Source organism: Aotus nancymaae, unplaced genomic scaffold, assembly GCF_030222135.1.
Source record: "Aotus nancymaae isolate 86718 unplaced genomic scaffold, 86718_ANA_hifiasm-v0.15.2.pri h1tg000064l_1, whole genome shotgun sequence".
In the NCBI taxonomy this organism is placed as follows: Eukaryota; Metazoa; Chordata; class Mammalia; order Primates; family Aotidae; genus Aotus; species Aotus nancymaae.
The window spans coordinates 14,842,911-14,865,408 of record NW_026988479.1 but is presented as its reverse complement, the minus strand read 5'-3'; the positions used below and the strand labels follow the sequence as shown (position 1 = coordinate 14,865,408).

General features: G+C 52.4%; 1 protein-coding gene across 4 annotated transcripts in view; it reads left to right on the top strand.

The window, feature by feature from the left end:
• Window positions 1-22,498, top strand: part of NRG2 (neuregulin 2) — a 195,104-nt gene that overhangs the window by 150,196 nt on the left and 22,410 nt on the right. For all 4 annotated transcript variants that reach the window (XM_064366382.1, XM_021664908.2, XM_064366381.1 and 1 more), the window contains exons 2-4: window positions 3,822-3,993; window positions 10,312-10,430; window positions 19,062-19,182. In XM_064366382.1, coding sequence (XP_064222452.1) covers window positions 3,822-3,993; window positions 10,312-10,430; window positions 19,062-19,182 — 412 coding nt within the window. The remainder of the gene's footprint in view (window positions 1-3,821; window positions 3,994-10,311; window positions 10,431-19,061; window positions 19,183-22,498) is intronic.

The window sequence follows — 22,498 nt, the reverse complement described above, 5'->3', positions numbered from 1 at the left end:
ACCAGGTGCCACCACCATCCCCACCCTGTCTTGCTGGGAGGGAAGTGGCCCATGGTGGTGGGGACAGGTGGTTCCCTTGTCTCTAAGTTGCAAGAAAAGTCAACACACTCCAAATGGGGTAAGGGGACACTTTAGAACCTGAGATGGGCTCTCTGTTTTGTGTCCCCAGATCACAAAAATGGGGAAGGGACTAGTTGGAGGTCACCACTTGACCAAGAAGTTAGATCATCACCAGGTGTCAACCCAATCTTAGCACAAAGCCACCTGTGCATATGTGTTCAGTTTGTAACCCGTCATTGAGCTATACACTTACAATACGTGCACTTTCCTGAATGTATGTCACATTTCCAAAAATAAAGGAGCACACCTGAAGAGCCCTTTAGAACCCACAACCTGAACCCACGCTCACAGCTTCTGCTTCAGAATGCCTAGGATATGTCACAGGTACCTGACTTGTAAAGCTTCCCATGTGGTTCTGATTAGCATCCAGGGTTTAGGCCTAACATAAGCAGTGACTGGGGACTCCAGAGCAGATGAAGGAGGGAGTAGGGGATGGGTAAGGGAAGGAAGATAAGGCAGGATTTCAGTCACACTTAGAATAATGAAGTTCCAAAACATCCAACAGATTGATAGATTGATGCACATAGAATCTCTGGGTGCCAAAAAAAAAAAAAGAAGAAGAATCAGCAATATAAAAAAAAACAGGTAACTGAGGGGAAAAACTTTGTAGCAAAAGGTTAATAGCCTTAATATTTATAAAAAGCTCTTACAAATCACTAGGATGAGCACTCAGTAGAAAAACAGATGGCGTGCATGAACAGGCAATTCAAAAAGAAGAAATACAATGGGCCAATACACTTATGAAAAATGTTCAGCCTCATCAGTAATCAAATAAATGCAAATTAAAACAACAAAGAGACATTACCTTTTGCCTAGCTAATTGGCAAAGATTAAAGACATGATAATACCTTGTGTTGGTGAGGGTGTGGAAAAAACAGGCCATGTCATTCACTGGGGGGAGCGCAAATTGGTGCAACCTTTCCAAAGGGCAATTTGGCAATGCGCAAAGCTGAGGAAGCTGTGTACCCTCTGACGCAGCAATTCCACTTTTAGGAAGATCGCCTTAGGAAATAATTGTCAATAATAATAATAATAATAGCTAACCTTTGTTAAATGTTCTCTGTGTGCCAGGCTATACATGCATTATCTCGTAGAATCCTCACAGCCATCATCCTAAGAGGTAAGAGCTATTATTCATCTCCTGTATTTTACAGCTGAGGAAGTTGAGGTGCAAACAAATGAAGTTAATTCTTGAGGACACAAATCTAACAAGTAGCAAAGTCTGGATTGAAACACAGGCAGCCTGAGTCTAGAGCCATGCTGCCCCGTACAGCAGTGTACATGGGGTGTGTGCAGAGATAAAGCTGCAAGGATGTTCTTTTGGGGTTGTCTGTAATGGGAAGGTGGAGGGGGGCATGCTGTATGTTCCACACAGGAATCAGTTACATAAATTATGATGCACCCATACAGGAACATTATGCAACCATGAAAAATGATGCTGTAAGAAAAACAGTATGTGAGCATTTGCGGGGAGGGGGGATTTGTATATGCATAAAAGATTTCTGAAAGGCAGTCAAAGGATCTGATAAGATTGATTGTCTCCTAGAAAGACAACTGTGTGGTTGTGGCCAGAAGTTAGAAAGAGACATGTTTTTTAAGCCATAGACCCTTTTCACTTCTTGAATTTTGAATCATGTTGATGTCTATCAAGATATATGTATGTATATTCAATGGAATCAGTGTCAAAATATATACATATACAAATAAATACACATATAAGTTATGTTATAGAATTTGTTCCACATAACTTTATTTCCTTGAAATGCTACTAAGAGTTCCAAGAAAAAAGGCTTCAAGGCCCTCACTTAAAGAATGATACTGAAGTTAATAAAGATACTTCTTTTTTTTTTTGAGATGGAGTCTCACTCTGTTGCCCAGGCTGGAGTGTAGTGGCGCGATCTCGGCTCACTGCAACCTCTGCCTCCTGGGTTCAAGCAATTCTCCTACCTCAGTCTCCTGACTAGCTGGGATTGCAGGCGTATGCCACCATGCCAGGCTAATTTTTGTATTTTTAGTAGAGACGGGTTTCGCCATGTTGGTCAGACTGGTCTCGAACTCCTGACCTCGTGATCCACCCTCCTCGGCTTCCCAAGTGCTAGGATTACAGGCGTGAGCCACTGCGCCCGGCCAAAGATACTTCTTTAACTATATTTAACCCACATGCTCGCCAAACCCATTTTCCCATGGCACCCTCTTCTCAAGTAATACCTGTTTTCATCTCTCCAGATATTCCTGCTTAAGAATTCAGTTTGGGAAATGCTATTATTAATATTTAACACCCAGGCGAAAGGGTTACATTGTTTCATTAAATGAAAGAATACATAGAGCCTGGCACATAGAACTTAAGAAAGCTTAGCTATTACTGTTATTGTTATCCACAAATGGCATTGATTCCATTTTGTTTACAAATGGGGGAGGTGTTATTTATGAGTATGGAGACAAGGGATGGTTTTGTTTTCTTTTTTCATCCCTCTGTATTTTTTAATTTTCTAAAATGAACAAAACTATTTTATGAGAATTATTGCATAAGCCTACGTCATACATTTTTAAAGGCTTCCTTTCTGTGCTTCCTCTGTGCCCTGTACCCCTCTCATCTACTCCTTGCATATATGCAGCAGCTCAAGGTTAAGTTCAATGAGGGGACCCTGTTCTAGCCGGGCCCTCCTGCCTGCCCTTCTCCAGAGCCAGCTCTGGCCCACTGTCAGCACTCTGAGCTGCCAGGGAAAGGGCCAGTCAGTTCTCAGGCAACTCCCTGGCTCCAATAGACCCTCCCTTCTGCTACTGGAAGGCTTTTAACCATCTCATAGAGAGAGAGGAGACCACAAAATCAGACACCATTCTGCTACTAGCCTGACACATGGCAAATCTTGATACCTGAGCTTTGCTCCCAGCTCTGTGGCTGCCTGGCTACGTGGCTTCAGGCAAGTTTCTTCACCTCTCTGAGTCTCATCTGCACCGTCAGTGTCAGTATGACACTACCTCATAGAGCTCAGGGACCAAACGAGAGCCTGCATGAAGGCTTTGTGTATCCTGTAAGGGACTATCCCACTGGAAATTATTATACACCTCAGCAGTGAGCACTGGCTTGGCCTCACCTTCCTGAGAACAGAGTACTTTCTCGTGTGTGTGTGTGTGTGTGTCTGTGTGTGTGTTTTGGTGAGGAGAGGAGCAAGGAAGTAAAACATGGGAGACTGGGGCGTGTGGAAACAGAATGGTATTTAATCAGCTTGGCATTTGCAGTTTTGCATCCGTGATTGGGCCTGAGCCCACCAGTGCAGTCCCCATGGCTTGTTACACATGATTTTTAATCCTGAGCACCGACGTCAAGATCTGGGTTTGAATCCCAGTTCCATCATCTGCCCTTAGGGAAGTAACTTCACCATTCCAAGCCTCTGTTTCCCCATCTGTGAGTGGGTTTAATCATGGGGTTATTGTGAAGATTTCATAAGCTAATAGAAAGCTTCACACCATTCAAGGCATGAAGGAAACTCTGCAAGTTATAACTACATCGATGTCATCGAAGACTTACTGTAAATGTTTATTGAATTGAACTAGGAAATGACACCAGGAGGGGTGGCTCTCAGGATCACCCCTTCCTTCCCCAGTTCCAGCCCAAAGACAGTGGCCCTTACTCTCCACTACTCATGCTTGGCACTGCCCCTACCACCACCACGCTCACCTACCTGCCTTGTACCCCACAGCCACCCGGCCCAAGCTGAAGAAGATGAAGAGCCAGACGGGACAGGTGGGTGAGAAGCAATCGCTGAAGTGTGAGGCGGCAGCTGGTAATCCCCAACCTTCCTACCGTTGGTTCAAGGACGGCAAGGAGCTCAACCGCAGCCGAGACATTCGCATCAAATATGGCAACGGCAGGTGAGCAATATCCAGCCTGTCTTTCGTCCAGCCAGCTGCCCTCCCTCCTCTTGATGCGGGGGCCTGAGCAGAGGGCAGGGCTGTGCCCCCAGTCTCACCCATAGAACCAGTCCCAGCCCCTCTCCATACTCCCCTTCCTTGCCACTCCCAGCCTTCTTCCTGCAGCTCGGGGACCCTCTGGTCATGGTGGCCCAGGGTCTTGCAGACCACAGGCAAGAATTAAGCCATTAGCTTCTCTGGATAGTTGAAGGCAATTTGATTGTCACAGTCAGCTCTATCAGCGTAAGTCCCTGCTCACCCCTAAAACTTCTCGAAAGACCTGCTGCAGCGTCGGAAAGCCCCATCGTTGGTGAAAGACCCTAACTCCAGAATGCCTCTGGGAGGTCACATGTGATGGGCTGGTTTCTCAGCTTAGCGAGCTGTCACTTGTCAGAGAGCTAGGTAAGGGGAAAGGAAGCAACACTTTGATTGGTGTTGGAGAACTCTGTTCCTCAGACGGTTTCCCCCTAAAGCATGAGAATTGTCTTTAATCCTGAATCAGTGCTCCAGGGAAGTGAATCAGAGAAGTTCCCTGAGTCTCCAGGCTGTGAGAGATGGCCTGTCTTCCATTTTGGGTTGGTCAGACAAGGGGCTTCTGGCGCCAGAGAATCTGATCAAGGTAGCCCACCACCTCTCTCCTGCCTCTCAAGGAGAAGCAAGGGGAAAAACCCCTGCCTGCCAGCTAAGCAGGCATTCTACCTGATGTCTGCTCTGTTGGCTCCAGGGACCTAGGCCTTCCCTCTCTGACTGAGGAGCTCCCAAGGCTTTTCTGCACCCCTCCCAGGGTAGCTTACAGCCACTCCCTTACTGGCTGTCATTTTCCCCCTCACCACCTCACCACACACACAAAATGCAAATTACTATGTTTTTAGAGCACACCAGCCTACCCACGACAAAAAGTGGTAGAAGGCCCGGGCTGGGCCGGCTGCTTGGGTTTGCCATGGCCCTGCCTCTGGCCCTCAGACTCTGGAACCTGGAAAAGAGGATGAGGGAATCAGGGGACTGGGAGTTGCTTCCAGTTCTCTGATTCTCCTTGCAAGAGTGGGGAGCAGAAGTAGAACTGATCACTCTAGAAAATGATCCTAGCAGAAAACAGAATGTAATTAAGGAAGGGTTTGGCTTAGATCAAAGGTTTGTGGGTGAAAGAATGCCACTTCCTAAGGAACTTGCCATGACCAGCTGCAAGTCAGGACTGCTGTATGTCCCTATTCTACAGCATTGGCAGGAAGCTCAGGCTGCCCACCCAGCTCACCTTCTGAGACCACCCCACCCCTTCTCACTGTCCTTCTCACTGTCCTTGAAGGGTGGCTTCAAGCTGGAGTGAATGAGCAGGCTTCTTGGAGCTGGGGAAGTTGGGTCCCATCTCCCTCCTACCCTCTTTCTAGAAGATGACTTCTCCCCTACTTCACTGTGGTGATGGAAGTCGGGAGAGCCCCCCTTTCCCTTCTCATGGCTCCCAAACATGTCCACAACCTGCCTATCCTCATCCCACCCTACCTAGTGGCCCACACTCACACTCACCCTCCCTCCCGCACGTTCCCACACACAGAAACACAAGACCACAGAGCCCTGGTACCACCAACTCCTTTCTCTGGTAACTTCAGCTTTCTCTCCCTACCAACAAACCCACGCCCATGGCTTTTTTTCTCAAATGCTCTTTCTCCACGCCGCTGCTCTCCTGGCCTCCAGCGGTTGCCACATCTCACTTCCACCCTCCACCATCACAGGAAGTCACTAAAGGAGCTAGCCTCATGCCCACTGACTGCACACTCTCTCATCCTCCACCCACTCTTTGCCCTGCTGGAATCCACCTTTCGAGTACATCCCCAACCTCTCGATGGCTGTGGCCCTGGAGAAACCCCGGTTATCTCCACGGTCCCTGGCTCAGGCCTCCAGGCCTCTCAGCAGCCTCGGCATGGGAACACCTGCTCCGCTGGTTCTGTGGTGGTGAGTCTGGACACTGTCTCTTAGTTGCCGTCAATGCTGGAACTTTCCTGAGCTTTGGGCCTTACTCTGCTTTTCTCCCTTTCCACCTGTGGGTGATTTCACCTTCTCCTGTTGCTTTAAGAATCTGAGACCCCAAGTCTCCGTCTGCAGACATGATGGCTTTTTCACCTGAGTTCCAGACCCATGCTGCTGGGGAGACACTAGGTGCCACACCTGAGATGCCCCACAGACGTTTCCGATTCTGAATGCCCCATCTGGCCTCTCCCCACCCGCTCTTGTCCTTTCTCTCCCTCCCGTGTTTTCCTCTCACCTGTAGCTCAACCAGACTCCCTGATGCTCAACCCCTGACCCTTGTCGTCTGCACAGGGGGTCACTCCTCTTTCGCTGCCTGCACATTTCTTATCTGGTCTCCCTGCCTCTAGCCTCTTTTCCTCCTCTGTCCCACTCTTGGCCACTCCCCACCTTTTCTGAACCACAGGCCCCTTTGAGAATTCATTTCTGAATCTAACGTATCTGTATGAAGTATCAACTATGTGCCAGGCACCCTGCTAGAGGCTCAGGATATGTCAGTGAAAGAAACAGACATGGTCCTTACCTTCATGAGTCTCTAATCTAGCTTCAACTATAGAATCTGGCAGGAGTCTCATCCTTTTCTTGAAGAAAAAAGTGTGGCTTATGTACCCAGTTTGCTTGTAATTCTAGAGGTCCATAGTCACTGACCCCTGTGAGTGCCTGATGGGAAATGATCTTTCTAACATGAACATCTATTCAATCATCCATTCAAGACAGAGCTTGAGAGCCTACTGCGTGCCAGGTACAGCCTTGGGGCTCTTCCGACTCCTATTTCTGGCCTACAAGTCACTGCCCTGCTGTTTCCTGAACTGCTACACTCCTGGCTGCTGGTCTTTCCTTTCATGGCCCAGGCTGTTCCCTATGCCGGCAGCTCTCCTCCCCCGGCTTGTCCCTGGCAAGGCTCTCCAAGGCCCGGCTTAAATGTCATATCTCTGGGACACCTTCCTAAGCCCTCCAGGCAGCTCTCATTGTCTCCTCCCATGGTGCCTTAGACGTTGCTTCATTGCTTTGTGGAGGGATCTCTCTCTCCTTCCAACATGAGAGCACCTCAAAGCCTGGAGCCCTACACCCAGACACCCCCTTCTCCCCTATAGGGCCTGGCAGAGAGCTCTGCACTGAGGGCTGAATTGATGAGAATCTGGCAGGGATAGCAGCGCTCCTCTCCTGGGTGTAGAGTCCCACTGGGACTGGGCAGCAGGCCCTTTGGATGGTCTTAGCCTTCTGAACCAGTTACTATCCTGGTTAAGCCTCAGTTTCATCTGACAAATGGGTTACTCAGTCCAGAAACAGGGCCTGGTCTTTTCCTGGGTATTATGGATCCCTAAGAGTCTAAAGTGTGCCCCCTGCCCCCTACCTTTCAAAGCCCTGCCCCATTTACTGCATCCAGAAACTTCTTTGATCTCCCTGTCCTGTCCTGGGCTCTCTGCAGTGAGTTGTGAGTGCTGGAGGAGTGGGCCATGATAGGGAATCTCTGACTCCCTGCAACCAAGGTGCCCTAAGAGTGACAGTGAGAACTGCCACCTGCACACACTACCCATCCTACACTACACACCTCACCTAGTAGAGGGGCCGGGGCAGCAGCAGGAGTCTGCTTTCTGACAAAATGTTCTCTGTCCTGTCTGCCCACACAGCAACTGGCTCCCCTGCCTCCTGGCACTCTCCCTGCCCAGGTAGCGCTCTGTCAGGGCATCTCTGATGGCCTGTAGAGACCCCCTCCTCAGTGGGTGCTGTCTGTCTCGGTGCCCACTGCACTGAGACATCTCACCCAAGCCTTCCTGTGCCAGGAGAAAACTGCCCCCCCAAGCCCTGGGCATGGGGCCTTCCCCTGCAGAGCCGCATGTTCCCTTGTTTATGAGGGGCAGGCTGGAACAGGCCCCTTGAGCAGGCAGGGGCGGTGGGGAGGCGCTGAGGAAAACGTGGAGGACATAGCTGCCCAGATCTCATCCCTGCCAGCAGAGAATCAGCTAGGGAGGTGGTGGGGGGGCGGGGTCACCATCTCGGGGCAAACCTGAGTCAACATGTGATGGGGCAGCAGGAGCAGAGCACAGCACCCGGCCTGCCTCTGAATCCTCAGGCTTCCGCCTGGAGCTGGGAGTGAGGAGGGAGAAGGTGGTGACTCCAGCCCCTGCAGGGCCTGAGAAACCCACAGAGCCCCACCTTCAGCCCTGACCCAGAGCCCCATGTGCATCTCCAGGGCCTGCTTCGGTGAAACCATCAGACAGCTGCTAAACCAGTACACCTGCAGCAAGCCTCAGCGTCATTGTCTCTGTCCCCCGCCTCTTTATTGTTCCTCAGAGGGAATGGGTTCTCCTGGAGCCCTGTGCCTCCCTTCTACAACCTGCCTATCCTCATCCCACCGTACCTGGTGCCACATGCCTGCATGTGGCGAGTGCTTCCTTAAAATTCTGCCACGTCCTGCTACATATGATGCTGTGCAAGGGAAGCACCTCTGAATTCCATAGTGGGTGACAAGGAGAATCTGTCTCTGAGTCCCTTGTGCATCAACACCCCCACCCTCAGACCCTCAGGTGATACCCCTTCCCTGCTAATCTGGTCAGTGCACTGGGAAGTGAGAGAAGCTGTACCCTGGGGAAGCTGGAGTTTGTGGCATCTAATTTGGCTGGAGCAGGGAAAGAGATGCTGTCTTAGTCAGAGGGGCCTCCAGGGTTCTGTTTAATGAAGGGAACAAACTGGAATTGACAGAAGAGGGTTGTGGGCCGGCACCAGGCCAAGGAGACAGAGACCAGCTTGAGCCAGGAAGGATATGGTATAGTTAAGCAGCTGTCACCATAGCGTCAGCAAGGACATCGCCGTCTGTAGACAAGACAACCTTGTAGCACCCTTGTTTGGAGGATCTGGAGGTAAGGATGCCTGGGAAGAGGCTCCCCTCAGAGGTGGAGACAGCCCAGGTAGGGATCGTGGGCCACTTTGCATCTCCTTGACCCTGGCCCAGCCTCTCTGCTCACCTCCCTGTGGCCTCCTTACCCCATCAGCTCCGTAGCTCAGCTTTACACTCCCTGGGCTCAGGGCAACGACACCTGTACTGCCCTCTCTCATGTTCCCCCACTTCTCCAACCCACTACACATAGTCTGGAAATGTAGCTTTTAATTCAGCACTAAAAAGAGGAGGAGATCATACCATGTACAGAAATAACCATGTTACTTCTTGCTTCCTCCTGGGGGCCAGGCTGGGGTCTCAGGCTTTATCCAGAGCTCATGCTGGCCCCTGGAGGCAGAGGGAGGGGTGAGGGCTGTGAACAGACCCTTGCAGAGCCTAAGCACCCTGGGGTAGGTACAAGGAAACTCTGAGGTAGAAGGAGAGGTTTGGCTGGGGCTTCAGAAAGAAGAGGGGGACCAGGGCCAGGTGCCCTGGAGTCACTGGGGGGATCCGCCCAGGCCTGGCCACACAGTTCTTAGCATGCAAGGACTAGGTGCAAAGCTTCAGGGCTAGCCCCAGCTTCGGGCTGCCAGAGATGTCCTCATGAACTGCAGTTCCTGGCGTACCTCTGCCTTTGCCTTGCTGAGTGCCCTTGGGCAAGTCAGAAAGTTCCTCTAGGACTCAGGTTTCCCTTCTGTAAGAAGAGAACACTCAGGTTGACCCTGAAGATCAAGTTCAGGATCTTTTTGTTCCCCAAGGTATACAAGCTCCTGGCACACAGAAGGTGCTCAGTAAACATTTGCTGAATGAATGAATGAAACAAAAACCCCTTGGAGAAGCCACAGAGTGCCCCTCAGTGGCAGAGCTCATTTTGAGAAAAAGGGAGAGCCCCAGGTTTGCACTGGGAGTCTGGGCACCATTGCCATGGGAATCTGTCAGGACAGCTGCCCTCCCTGGTGTCTGGGAACAGGCCTTGCATACCCAGAATGACAGGCTGCCACTTCCCAGGGGAGGTAGAGGCAGCTGGGAATGAGGGAGGTGGCCATGTGACTTCCTACGGGGGGCCTGGCTTTACCCCCACAGAAGAGTGTTACAACCGTGGTCCAGCCCTAGAGAAGTGGATGTGAGGGATCATAGACTTAGGACCTGTGTGCAGCCCCTAGTCCTGCCCTGTATTGTCCGGAGGGCTTAGGGCTCCCTGCAGCTGCAAGGACTCCCTGCTCCACCTGGACTCCCGAAATGGCTGGGCGAAGGGAATCTCCTTCCCATCTAAGCTGCAGGGCCATTGTGGCTCTGTGGAGAGGCGACCGCTGGGTGACCGCTGGGGAGCCACAGCCGGCCCTGGCTCATGCCTCTCCCCCTCTTATCCCCTCCCTAACCAGAAAGAACTCACGACTACAGTTCAACAAGGTGAAGGTGGAGGACGCTGGGGAGTATGTCTGCGAGGCCGAGAACATCCTGGGGAAGGACACCGTCCGGGGCCGGCTTTACGTCAACAGCGGTAGGTGGGCCCCGACAGAGGGAAGGGTCCTAGAAGGATTTGGCAGGGCAGGCCAGTGGCCCCCCAGCCCTCGGGCTCTGCACGTGATCCCTCTCGCACTCAACTCCCCTCCCTCCTGCTGGTGCCATATCAAGCCCTAGATCTCAGCCGATTCAGAGAAATGCAGTGGAAGCATAAATGTTTAGCTTTGTTATCTGGGCCTGGAAGAGCCGCCAGCTCTCATTTTAAATACCCTGAAAACCAAATATTTTGAAATCAAGAGGTGGGGGTGGGGGGAAGGATATTTTTAGAAGGCAATTATAGGAGGCTGGGCTGCCAGGAGCTGGGCTGCAAAGAGAGGCAGGCCCAGGGTGTGTGCAAGCCGACTGCCTGTTGCCTGTTGCTTTGCTGGGCCCCTGAGCGCCGGCAGCCTTCTCCACTGGGCCATGGGTGGGCAACTTGGATGCCTGGGGCCCCTGGTGGCAGCCTCTGTTCAGGGAGGACAAACTCCTCCCCCACAGGCCATCCCCATTCCTTCAAGTCTTGCAAGGTCAGGACCTTACAGCACCTCTTACCTTCTCGTCTCGGTGGCAGGCCCAGCCTCAGGGTAGAGGCTGCCTTCCCGCTGTGCTGCCCTCTCAGGCCCTGGTTCTTTCCCTTGGCTGGGAAATTGCCTCTCCTCTCTGCCAAAGCTGCCTGTCCTCAGGCAGTGCCCCCCTCCCCTCTAGCCTGAGTACCTCAAGTCCCACAGATCGCCCTCCTCCTCCCAACACACACAGAGTGTGCCATTTGGCTACCTATTTATTGGGGTTCACTTCTAGTCCTGCCTCTCACCCAATCTAATCCTGCATCTGTCATTACCTGCCTCTATTTCCACCAGACAGCCTCCCAATACGCCCTAAACCCAGCACGGTCCAAAAGATGGCATGGAACACCCTGTGCCCTGTGGCCCTCAGACAAAAACCTAGTTCAGACCCAGACTGTCCTGTACTGGTGAGGGACACCCCATCCTCCCAGCCCCTTGGGTTCCTTGGTCTCCTTTGCCTCTGTGTCTAATAAGTCTGAGTCTCCATGTCCTTGCCAGTCTTCTTTCTGGATCTTTCTCATGCCTGCCTCTTCTGCTCCTCTAACTATCCCTCAAGAGTAACGCTGGCTCAGACTTCATCCCTAGTCACCTGAACCAGAGCAGCGGCCTCCTAAGGTGCTTTTATCCTGTCGTGTTCCCCACCCCACAGAACCACAGAACAGGGGCTTTGTTCTCACCACCCTGGACTAAATGATCTTCCCAACCTGACTTCCATCAATCCCCTGTCCATTCCATTCTTACTCTTGCTCCTATGTCATCTCTCCCAAGCAGCCTTCCTCCTGGACCATCCCAACCCACTACAACGTCTCTCCCAGCTAGGGCTCCTCTCCTGGGCCACTCCTTGGCCAACCATGGTCTGATGGCATCTCTTGAATTCCAGCCTTTCATTAGCCTTCAACTCTCATGCTGTTGCTGAACTTTCTCTGTGGACGTGGCCACCCCAGTGAATCTGTGAGCCCAGGAATGGGAGAACAGGGAGGATGCTTTCTCCTGGAAGTTACAATGATAGTTAGTATTTGTTGAGCCAAGCTCCACATTATCCCATGAACCCATACTCAAAACCAGGATATATTTTATAAATAATGAGAAGCTCAGAGAGGTTAAATATTTCACCAGGAGTCAAACACCTAGTTAATGATAGAGCTGTACCATGTAAAAGTAGTTGGCAAACACTTAGCCTTTGAGCTCCACGGGGCTATGTCTAGTCTGTCTACCACCCTAGCCTCAGGGCCTAGCACAGCACCTGGCTCACAGTGGGCGCCTGGTAGATATTACATAAGAGAACTAACCTGCTCCGAGGTCTTTACTGCCTCCTCCATGACCCAGCCTGGACATGATAGCAATGGTGGTGTCTGAGCTCCGACTTCTCTCAACCCATCCCAAGTTTGGGAAAGTGGGCTGGTCTGGAGTCTAGCACTCGCCACCTCTGCCATAGTGGTCAGACATTCTCAGATCCACTTTGGATTTGGGGCTTCCTGTTTTATTAGTCAAGACTTTCTTGATTAGAATTAACTTAAATCTATCTTAAGGGATTTATTTATTGGCTTATAAAACTGGTAAGTTCAGAGGTGGAACTGGCTCCAGACATGACAGAATCTAAGAACTCAGAGGAAAGGTCCAAGAACTCACAGGATGGGTCAAGACAGTTTCTCTCACCATGTGTTGGCCTCATTCTTTCCTACTGTAAAATGGGCCTCTCCGTGTTTGGGGAGTGAGGTGGGAAGAGGAGGCCATGGCCTCAGACAGTTCCAGACCTACCACATCCCAGCTCCTTATAGTCAGAGCTCTGCCACCCGGAGAAAAGAGATAGCTTTGTCTCTGTGTCCATACATACAGTCACAAGCATGGATTCTGATTGACCCTGCCAGGTCATGTGGCCCACGTGACCAGTCGCTGTGCTGGGAGGGTGGGGACCATCTTTGCCTGGCCTGTCTGTGTGTACACAGGGGCTACTGAGAGGTAGAGCACTGTGAGTGACGGCCTGGCCAGAACTCCAAGGAAAAGCACTTCCGTAGAGGGGTGCTGTTAGCAGAGGAAGCGGGAGCGGCTGTGGTGCAGAACAGCACAGGAGTGCCCTCTCTCTTGCACAGGGCTTGAGGCCTATAGCCAGAAGTGGCGAGACCCCTCAGATAAGCCACAGTCCTGTCCCATGCATGGATTCCTGTCAGCCCTCAGCAGGCTGTGTTCTGATCAGTTTAGGGACCAGACAGTGCAGGCTTTGGGCTGAGCACTGAGGACATATCTGGAATCCCAGCTACTCACAGCCTTCTTGCCTCTTGATCCTCCAGGGGAGCTTCAGGGCAGAGCAGGGGAAAGAGTGTGGAGATTTGGTGTCATCCAGGCTCTATGTCATGCAGCCCTGAGTAAGTCATTTCACCCATCCCAGTCTTTAGTTTTCCCGTTGTGGGGCTGAACTAGATGATCTTTAAGCCCCTGGCCCTCTAAAATTCTGGGATTCTGAGTTTGATGTTGAGGCTGACATCCTGTGCACCTAACCAGTACATGCACACACACATGCACACACGCCACACCACACCACTTCTGCTGCCTCGTGCAGTCCATGGCAGGCCAGAGCCTACCCTTGATGCGGAGAGGTGAACAGGACCACTGCTGGCGACCAGGAGGCCCCTGCTGTGGATGTTTTCCCAGGCAGAGATGCCGAAGCTCCTTGTTTATCCACGGAACCTATGAGACCTGCAGCAACCACACCCTGTGGTCTGCCCCCTCTGACTCATCCCACGGTGGGTTGGTTTGGCCCGCCCAGGCCGAAGGGAAACCAGGGCTATAGGGATGGGGCGGCCGGAAGAGGGCACAGGGAGGCCATCGGGGCATCGCTTCGGCTCTTGGGTGGCTACTGCTCTGTTTGGGTGGAGCCCAGGGCTCCTTCCTCAGATCAGAGTAGACCTTCCTTGTAGTCAGAGCTCTGCCAGCTCTCAAGAGGTCCCCTCCTTCCTGAGCTGGCGGGCAGGGGGAGGAGTCGGCAGGAAGTTTGTGGTACTAACACAATAGTCAGTTTGGTCCAACCCACTTCTGAGCTAGAGAAACAGATGCCTCATCTCAGGTGAAAGGCAGTTTGGGAATGTCCTGAGGTGGCTGTACCAGCCCTGATGTCAGGCTTTGCCCCAGAGGACAGGCAGGTTTGACCTGGGGTGTCATAGGACTGTGGAAGCTGTGGAGAGGCCTCTGGACCAGTCCCTCACCTGGAGTCCTGAAAAGGCTGGCTGTTTAAAAACACACACACACGCACAGATGCACACTCATGTCAGTCACGCATTCAGCAAGCACTTGTTCAACATGATCTCGCTCCAAGCTCTGGGGAGTCACAGTCTTGGCCCCCAAGGAAGTCCCTCAGATGGCAGGAAACTAAAACCTGAACTCTAAAAGTCTGTCTTTTCTAACAAACTCAGAGGAAGGTAGGCAACTTACCAAAGGGAAAGGGGCCTCGATGGATGAAGAGGCACTCGATCCGAGTCTTGAAGGACAGGCAGAAGCTGTCTCCGTGAGCAAAGGTGATAAGCAGCTGCAGTGTGGACAGCAGGGGACACATCTCCACAGCAGCAGCTCCCGCCCTGCCGCGCTCACTCTGCAGGGGCTCTGATAAACTCACACCAAGACACTAACAGTTTATCAAAACTTCCTGGGCTTACCCCTTCCAGGCACTTTTTTAAATTAATTTTTTGAGCTATAACTTATATACCATAAAATTCACCATTTTAAAGTATACAATTCAGTGATTTTTAGTATATTCACAAAGTAATATAACCATCACCACTAATTTCAAAACATTTTTTCACCCCAAAAAGAAACCCCTTGCCCTCTAGCAGCCATTCCCATTTCTCCCTCCCTCCAGCTGTGGCAACCACTAATTCTGGACATTTCATATAAATAGAGTCATACAATATGTGGCCTTTTGTGACTGTCTTCTTATACTTAACATAACGCTTTCGAGGTTCATGCATGTTGTAGCATGCATCAGTACTCCATTCCTTTTCATGGTTAAATACTATTTCACTGTATAGACATGCCACATTTTATTTATCCACTCATACGCTTGGATTCTTGGGTCATTTGGATTTTTCCACATTTTGGCTGTTATAAATAATGTTTCTGTGGATATTTGGGCACAAGTTTTTGTGTGAGCATAGGTTTTCAATCTCTTGGGGATACACCTAGGAGTGGAATTTCTGGAGCACATCATGACTATGTTTCATTTTTTAAGGAACTCGCAGACTGTTTTCCAAAGCAGCTACACTATTTTACATTCCCACCAGCAATACATAAGGGTTCTAATTTCTCCACATCCTCGCCACCACGTTATTACCCATCTTTTCGATTCTGGCCATCCTAGTGAAAGTGGTATCTCAGAGAGAGAGAGAGAGAGAGAGAGACAGTGTGTGTGTGTGTGTGTGTGTGTGTGTTTTAGAGAGATGGGGTCTTGCTACATTGCCCAGGCTGGTCTTGAACTCCTGGTCTCAAGTGATCTTCCTGCCTTGGTCTCCCAAAAGTACTAGGATTATAGGCGTGAGCCAGCCATGAGTTTGGCCTCATTGCAGCTTTGATTTTCATTCCCCTAATGTCCTTTACGGAATATTTACATTTAATAGGAGACAGTGCTTTAATCTACCAAAAAGATATCATCATCCTTCAAGGATACCAGACTAGCCCTGGGATGGTAGCAGAGGGCACTGTTTCCTCCAAAGAATAAGATATTTATTTCATCATTCATTCATTCAGTAAATATTTGTTAAACACCTATTATGTGCCAGGTACCATTCTAGACATTGGGGTTCAGGACAAACATGTCAGACATGGCTCCTGTCCTAATGGAGCTTACATTCTAGCGAAGGAACTAAGCATTAAACAGCAAACAGTTGGTGGGGCGCGGTGGCACGTGACTGTAATCCCAACACTTTGGGAGGCTGAGGCAGGTGGATCATGAGGTCAGGAGTTTGAGACCAGCCTGGCCAACATTATGAAACCCCATTTCTACTAAAAAATACAAACATTAGCTAGGTGTGGTGGCGTGCACCTATAATCCCAGCCACTTGGGAAGCTGAGACAGGAGAATTGCTTGAACCCGGGAGGCGGAGGTTGCAGTGAACCAAGATCACGCCACCGCATTCCAGCCTGGGTGACAGAGCAACACTCTGTCTCAGAAAAAAAAAAAACAACCAGCAAACAGTTGCATACCTGATCATGTAATTATGTTAGAATAACCATAAGTAGAAGTATATGAAGCTAAGAGAGGGAATAAGGGAGAAGCCTGACCAGCTTAAGAAGTCAGGAGACTCCTCCCTGAGACACTGATGTTTTGAACATCCTGGGCAGGAGAGCACCTGCTTATTACAGAAGCAGAGCTATGACCAGTGTAGTCTGAACATACTGGAGGAGAGGGACGGGAGATGAAGTGGGAGAGGTGGTCAAGCCCAGATTAGACCTGGGGAGAAGTTGGGGGCTTTATTCTAAGTGCAAATGGAAGCCATTGGAGAGCTTTGATAATAGAAAAGATCTATTCAATTGACATATTTTAAAGACCACTGTGGCTGCTGTAAAGTAAAAGAGATGAAGGCAAGACTGAAGGCAGAAAGACCAGAGAGGAAGCTATTGTGGTCATCAAAGAAAGAGACAACGGTGGCCTGAACTAGGGGAGGAGATGAGGGACATGGCTGGAGTCAGCGTATACGGATACACTGACGAGGGGGTGCAGACGCGTTGCCTCAGGAGCCCACATGTGCTAGAGCAGTGTGACTACACCACAGTGTGAGTGCGCCTCTTCCGTGTGGAAATCTCCCTAGAGTGTGGCTTCCCCGCTGGCAGAGTTGGGCCGTCGTGTCTTGGGAAAACCTTGCCATCACAGAGTGGCCTTTCTGAGGTGGAAACTCCTGTGGTCACTCTTTCCCCCACACCCCCTGTGACTGGCTCCCCGACTATCCTCCCTTTTTACCTTCCCGAGGCCCCAGCCTAGTCCCCACAACAACGTGATGCTGGCAGCCTGCGCTCAATGCACATGCCTGGGGAGGCCCCGTCTTTCTTCACGAGTTGTCCTTGGCCTCCCAAGGCCTCGATGAGCACAGACATATGTGTGAGAAGCCCAAGTGTGCCACTGTGGCCCCAGCTGCCCCAGCATCCTCCCCGCTGTCCACTGCTCACTTGGCTGGGGTGAAACAATGGGCACAGCAATGGGTAGTATATGCCACCCACAACCGCAGAGGACACCAGGCTGGGCCTGACAGATCCAGGCTGAGATTTCTCTGGGTGAGCCAAGGCCCACAGGAGATCCCAGGCCTGTGGTCCTCACTGTGCTTGCATTCGTCTGCTTATGTCAAGCCTGGGTGCTGATGAGGAGGATGCACAGCCAGGGGTTAGGAGCCCTGAGGCTCTGTTGCAACACACACTGCACTCTGGCCAGACACTTTGCTGCCTTCTCTCTCTTCATTCCTCCCGTGCAATGTAAATGAAGGGCAGGACAACCTCAAGGGTTCTCCCAGCAAGGGGGTTTTACAACTGGCAGGCGAGGTCACCTCAGCTGTTTCTCTTCTCTGTCCCTTTCTTAGTTCCCTGGGTCTCACTGACCCAAAAGTGGGGCAGAGATCAGCAGGAGGTCTCCAGTCCCAGCCAGCATGTGGGTTCCAGCTGGGTCTGGGGTTGAGCCAAGGAGGGAGACCGCAGCAGAGGTGGGGCTCCGGGATGCCAGCTCAGTAGCAGGCATGATGTGGAGGGGACGGTGAAGCCGGCCCTGCCCGCTGGATTTTATCAGCGTGCTCCTCAGACATATACAGAGGCAGAGCTGTGTATACACTCCCAGCCCCCCGCGCTCCATCCGTCTCCCCACATGTCTAAACACTGAGGATGCCGAGTGCCTGCCCTCCTCCTCCTCCTCCTCCTCTCACTTCCACCCTCATTGCTATGGGGAGTGAGAGAGACCCAGTACTCCTGAGGAGACAGGGCCAGCCGGGGTAACTTGGACCACCTCATTCAGGAGGCCACTGCTGGGCTGGGTGGAAACCAGAGGCCCTCAGAGTCCCTGGGAGCTGAGGGGAGCAGGACCTGCTTCTGGCTGTCCAGTCTGGATTGGACAGGGCATCATCTAAAACTGATGTTTGGGGCAAGAATGTTCACTTGAAGCCAGCTTTCTGGATGCCATTCCCTGATGAGGAGCAGAGCTTCAGTGATGTTCATTTCTCAAATGAGTCCAGTCAATCAGACGTGCAGTCTTAAAGCCCAGCCTTGCTCTCCCCCAGTTTCACATCCCAGCTGCCCCCATCCCTTTCCCCAGCCCTGTCTCCTCAACAACCTGAAACCCATGATTAATGACCGGGGCTCTCCAAGGCCTGGAGGCTCCCTCCAGGGGCAACAGCTGATGAGGTGGGGGAGGAGGGGGCTGCCTGGGGTGGGGAGATGTGGAGAAGACCCCAGATGCTTATGGAGATGGGGCATGGTAGCCTTTGAAGCATTCCTGGGAGGTTTGGAGCCAGCCCAGCCCTTGGAAAAAGGGGGAAGAGAGTAGAAGCTAGGGTTTCTCCTACCCTCAACACCTCTCCAGATCTTAGAAAATGACAGTGTCCTGAAGGTGCCATCCCCTGCAGGCCCAGCTCCCTTCCAGCCACTCCCTGGTCCACCATGAGAGCCCAAGCCTTGCAGGCAGGTGTAGGTGTCTTCCCTGCACCCCCTCGTGGGTTTGTTCCCCACATGAGGCATCAGAATCTCAACCACCTGCAACGGAGCCCCCAGAAAGCCAGGCAGGGAAGGGGAGAGGTGGGCCCTTATTCAGCAGAGGAAGCAGTTCCTGCTATTTTCTCACCCCACACCCCCCTGCCAACAAAAGAATGAAAATCTTCCTGGCCTTTGGAAGTTCGCCTAGAGCTTGGGTGCAGGGTTGCACTGGGCAGATGGGCAGAGCTCATGGTGGCCTCCCCTTTGCCTTATTAGTGACTAGAAGGGACCCCCAGTCATTCCTGCAGCCTCTGGTCATCTCCCAGTTTTGAGATGGGGCATGAGGGGGATGATAGCTGGGGGCCTAGAGATGGTCTCAGTGGATCACTGGCACATGTCTCTCATACCCTCAGTGAGCACCACCCTGGCATCCTGGTCGGGACACGCCCGGAAGTGCAACGAGACAGCCAAGTCCTATTGCGTCAATGGAGGTGTCTGCTACTACATCGAAGGCATCAACCAGATCTCCTGCAAGTAAGTGACCGGTAGGGGTGGGCATGGGGGCAAGAGCAGGGTAGGAGATGCTGGGTCAGAAGTGGAGGGCTCTAGGGAAAGCGGGTTCCAAGCCACTGACAAGGGTTCCCCAAGGGGTGTAGACAGGAAGCTTTGTCCTACTTCCTAGCCCTTTCCTGGAATATAAGGAGATATAAGCGCTAAGGGGCCCGGGGGCTTGTACATTCCCCATTTCCCAGGCCCCTACCCACCCCATCTCCTGATGCCTACCCTTTCACCAGCACCCTTTAGGGAGATGGTGAAAGTCTATGCCCTAGGCACTGGGCACTGGGTTCTTTCTCTCTCTTTCTCTCTCTTACTCTCCCTCTCTCTCTCTCTCTCCCTCCCCCGGTCTCCCTTTCTCCCCTTCTTTTCCTCCCTATCTCTCAGCAACTCTCCAAACTTTGTTCTTAATGAACATGTCCCAGGCTGCATCTTTCCCAATAACAAGGAGCCTGGCGCGGCCAGAGCGCAGATCCCAGAGCCCTCTGCTCCTGTTGTCTTGAGAGGAGAAGAGGGGTCTGCCCAGAACCCAGTACTGACCTCAGGATCTGGCTGCCCTTCTGCCCTACAGGACCCCATTGTACAAAGATGCCCTGGGTGCTGCCTGTGCCCTTCAGCCCTAGCCCCCTCTCCATGGGATGAGGGGACACCAGCAAGGACACCACTCTGAGTATGGCCCAATGGCAGAGGTCAGGGTGGAGAAGAGGCTCAGGCTGGGGCCTCTCTGCCTCCCCAGGGGCTAGAGCCTGCTCAGCAGCCAGGCAGGGTGGCCCCAGCAGGAACTCCAAGGAGCTCAGAACCATCCACTCCCCATAGCAAACAGGGCAGGTGGGAGACAGGCTGTCAGGGAGGCCTTGTTCAGGCCCAGCCAGATCTGGGCTGCTGGGCCTACAGTGCCCACTGGACAGATTCTCTGGTGAGTGTGTGAGGAGGGGAGGGGAGCTTGGTAAGGGTAGCACAGGCTCCGGACAGATCTAGGGGAGCAGTGGGGGGCAAGGCTAGTTAATAACTTCAGTGTTTCAAAGCAGCCCAAGCCTAGAGCCCTGGCAAGGTGCTAAAGCTGCCCCATTCCCATGGCATCTGGGCAAAGGCCACCAAAACATCGGTGGAGATTCAGAGAGAGATGTTTGACCTTCCCCCAGACCAGGTCAGACTCAGCACTTCTCAGCTCCCCTGCCTCTGATCTCCCACTCCAGATCCATAGCCCCCTTCCTGGACACAGCCTTGCCCGGGAATGTTAGCCTGGTGAGGAAGCCAGGACTTTTAAACACCCCTCCACCTAACAACATGGTAACAAGGGGCCGCGCCTCCTTTATGCTCACCTCAGTGCTGGGTGACCGGCCTGCACTGCCAGGCAGAACCGTGACTCTTGCCCCCACTGGCCTCTTCCCTGGCCCCAACCACACCTGCTGCCATCTCTTTCCCACCCTCCCCAATCCCAAATCTTAGGGGAGAGTCCCAATAGCAACAACAGGCTCTCTAGGGAAGTTCTCAACCCACACTCAGCCCCTCATCCTTCCCCACCTTCTGCCTCTAGGAGGCTGCCATGTTAGTGTGTCAGACCCTAGGGAACATTCTAGCCTTGAAACTTGAGTTCTTTGGAACAGATCTACTAGAAACTCACAAGGGTCCCGGCATACCTCACAGGGATGGCCCAGCCCTGCATCCCCCTTTCCCTGTCTCCTGCACCCTCCTCCTCCCCGTGTCATATACACCAGGTCTCTCCTCTTCCCGAGCCCCTTGGACCCCTGAACCCTGAAGGGATCCAGCACTGTCACTGAAGTCAGCCCTCATCCAGGCAGGGAAGGTTCTGGCCCCTCAGGCCAGGTGCCAGGGCTGAGGAGGGCCATGGGGGCCTCCTCATGAGGGGGCCAGGGTTTCAGTACTAGAGTTTGATGTGAGCAAGGGAGTGGTCAGTTACATGGGCTCCAGGAGGGCCCTGCCAGCAAGGTTGCACCCCTAGGGCCCCTGAGTCCTGCCCAGCTAAATGAGAGGAGCAGAGGCAGGAGCCTGAGCCTTGTGAAGACAGTGCCCTGTTCCCCTCCACACCAGGGCAACTGGGCTGCACTGCTTAGACCTGGGTACCCAGAGCCACCACTTCCCCATCTTAGCCACCCCTGGTTCCAGCTGAGGTTCCTGGAACCAACTTCCCTGACTCCCTTTGTCAGCCCTCGGGGGAGAGGGGCATCCGTCAGAACGGCAAGTCCTCAGAGCTGTGCTGGAGAAGGGCAGGGGGGTGGGGGGCAGGGCAGAGCCCAGAGGCCATTCTGGGGGTGGACGAGCTGGGAGGGAAGGGTGGCAGGCCTCTTGGGGTTCCTGATGACACCTGAATGGAATAAAAAGGAAAGAACTTAGGAAACGGAACTCACGTCTTACCATTTGTGCTGTTTGTTTACTTTTTATTTTGATTTTTTTGCATTTCCGCTTAGCTTGGATAATGAAACTACACTGGTCAGTTTCATTCCAGTTTCTATAAAAATCAGTTTTCCTTCCTGGTTTTCTTACACTTGTTGTTGTGTATTGGTTCAGAGCCCTGCAGGGAGTGTTGGAAAGCAGGCACACTCCGTCCCTCCTGTTTTTCTGGAATTCAGTGCCAAAAGAAACAGTGTCACTGATACTGAATTTTGTTTTAAAAAAGACAACGTAGAGGGATTTGAAAATGGGAGTCCAAATCAAGGTGACTGTCCCCTGTCTGGGTCAGACAGGGGCCTCTGCACTCCCTCTTGCTGCTTTCTCCTCTTCTCTCCGTGTGTTTGTAGAGCACGGTTGGTGCGTGACTCTTGGGGACTGGTTCAGGGGATGATGACAGAACAAGACTCTTTCCAGCCCTGTGCACATACCAGTGGCATGCCTCCCCTTCCCATCAGCTCATCCCCCTCATCCCTCTGCCCCTACCCCACCCATGTCCAGGTGATTCCCCATCCCACCCCCATCTGCCTGCTCACTCTCACCACATCTTCACCCCTGTCATGAACTCAGAGGCCCTTCACTCCCTCCAGTGCCCGGGGCACACCGTCATCCTTCATCCACCCCCTCCTCCGGGTGAGGGCAGCACACATGGCATTATCCCCAGGCTACTAAAAGGAGAAACTGAGGCCCGGGAGGTGGGGTGGGGAAGGGGAAGGCAGAGGTCCTGACCTCTCTGTCACCCCAGATGCAGCCCGTGGGCCCTCCTCTCTGCCCCTCTCTCACCCTGCTCTTCTCCAGCCCTGGGGACAGACCTTCCCAGAGTCATAGCGATGACCCGGTGGGAAAGGCTGGGAAGGCTGTTACCTGCTGCTCCTTCTAATCTGTC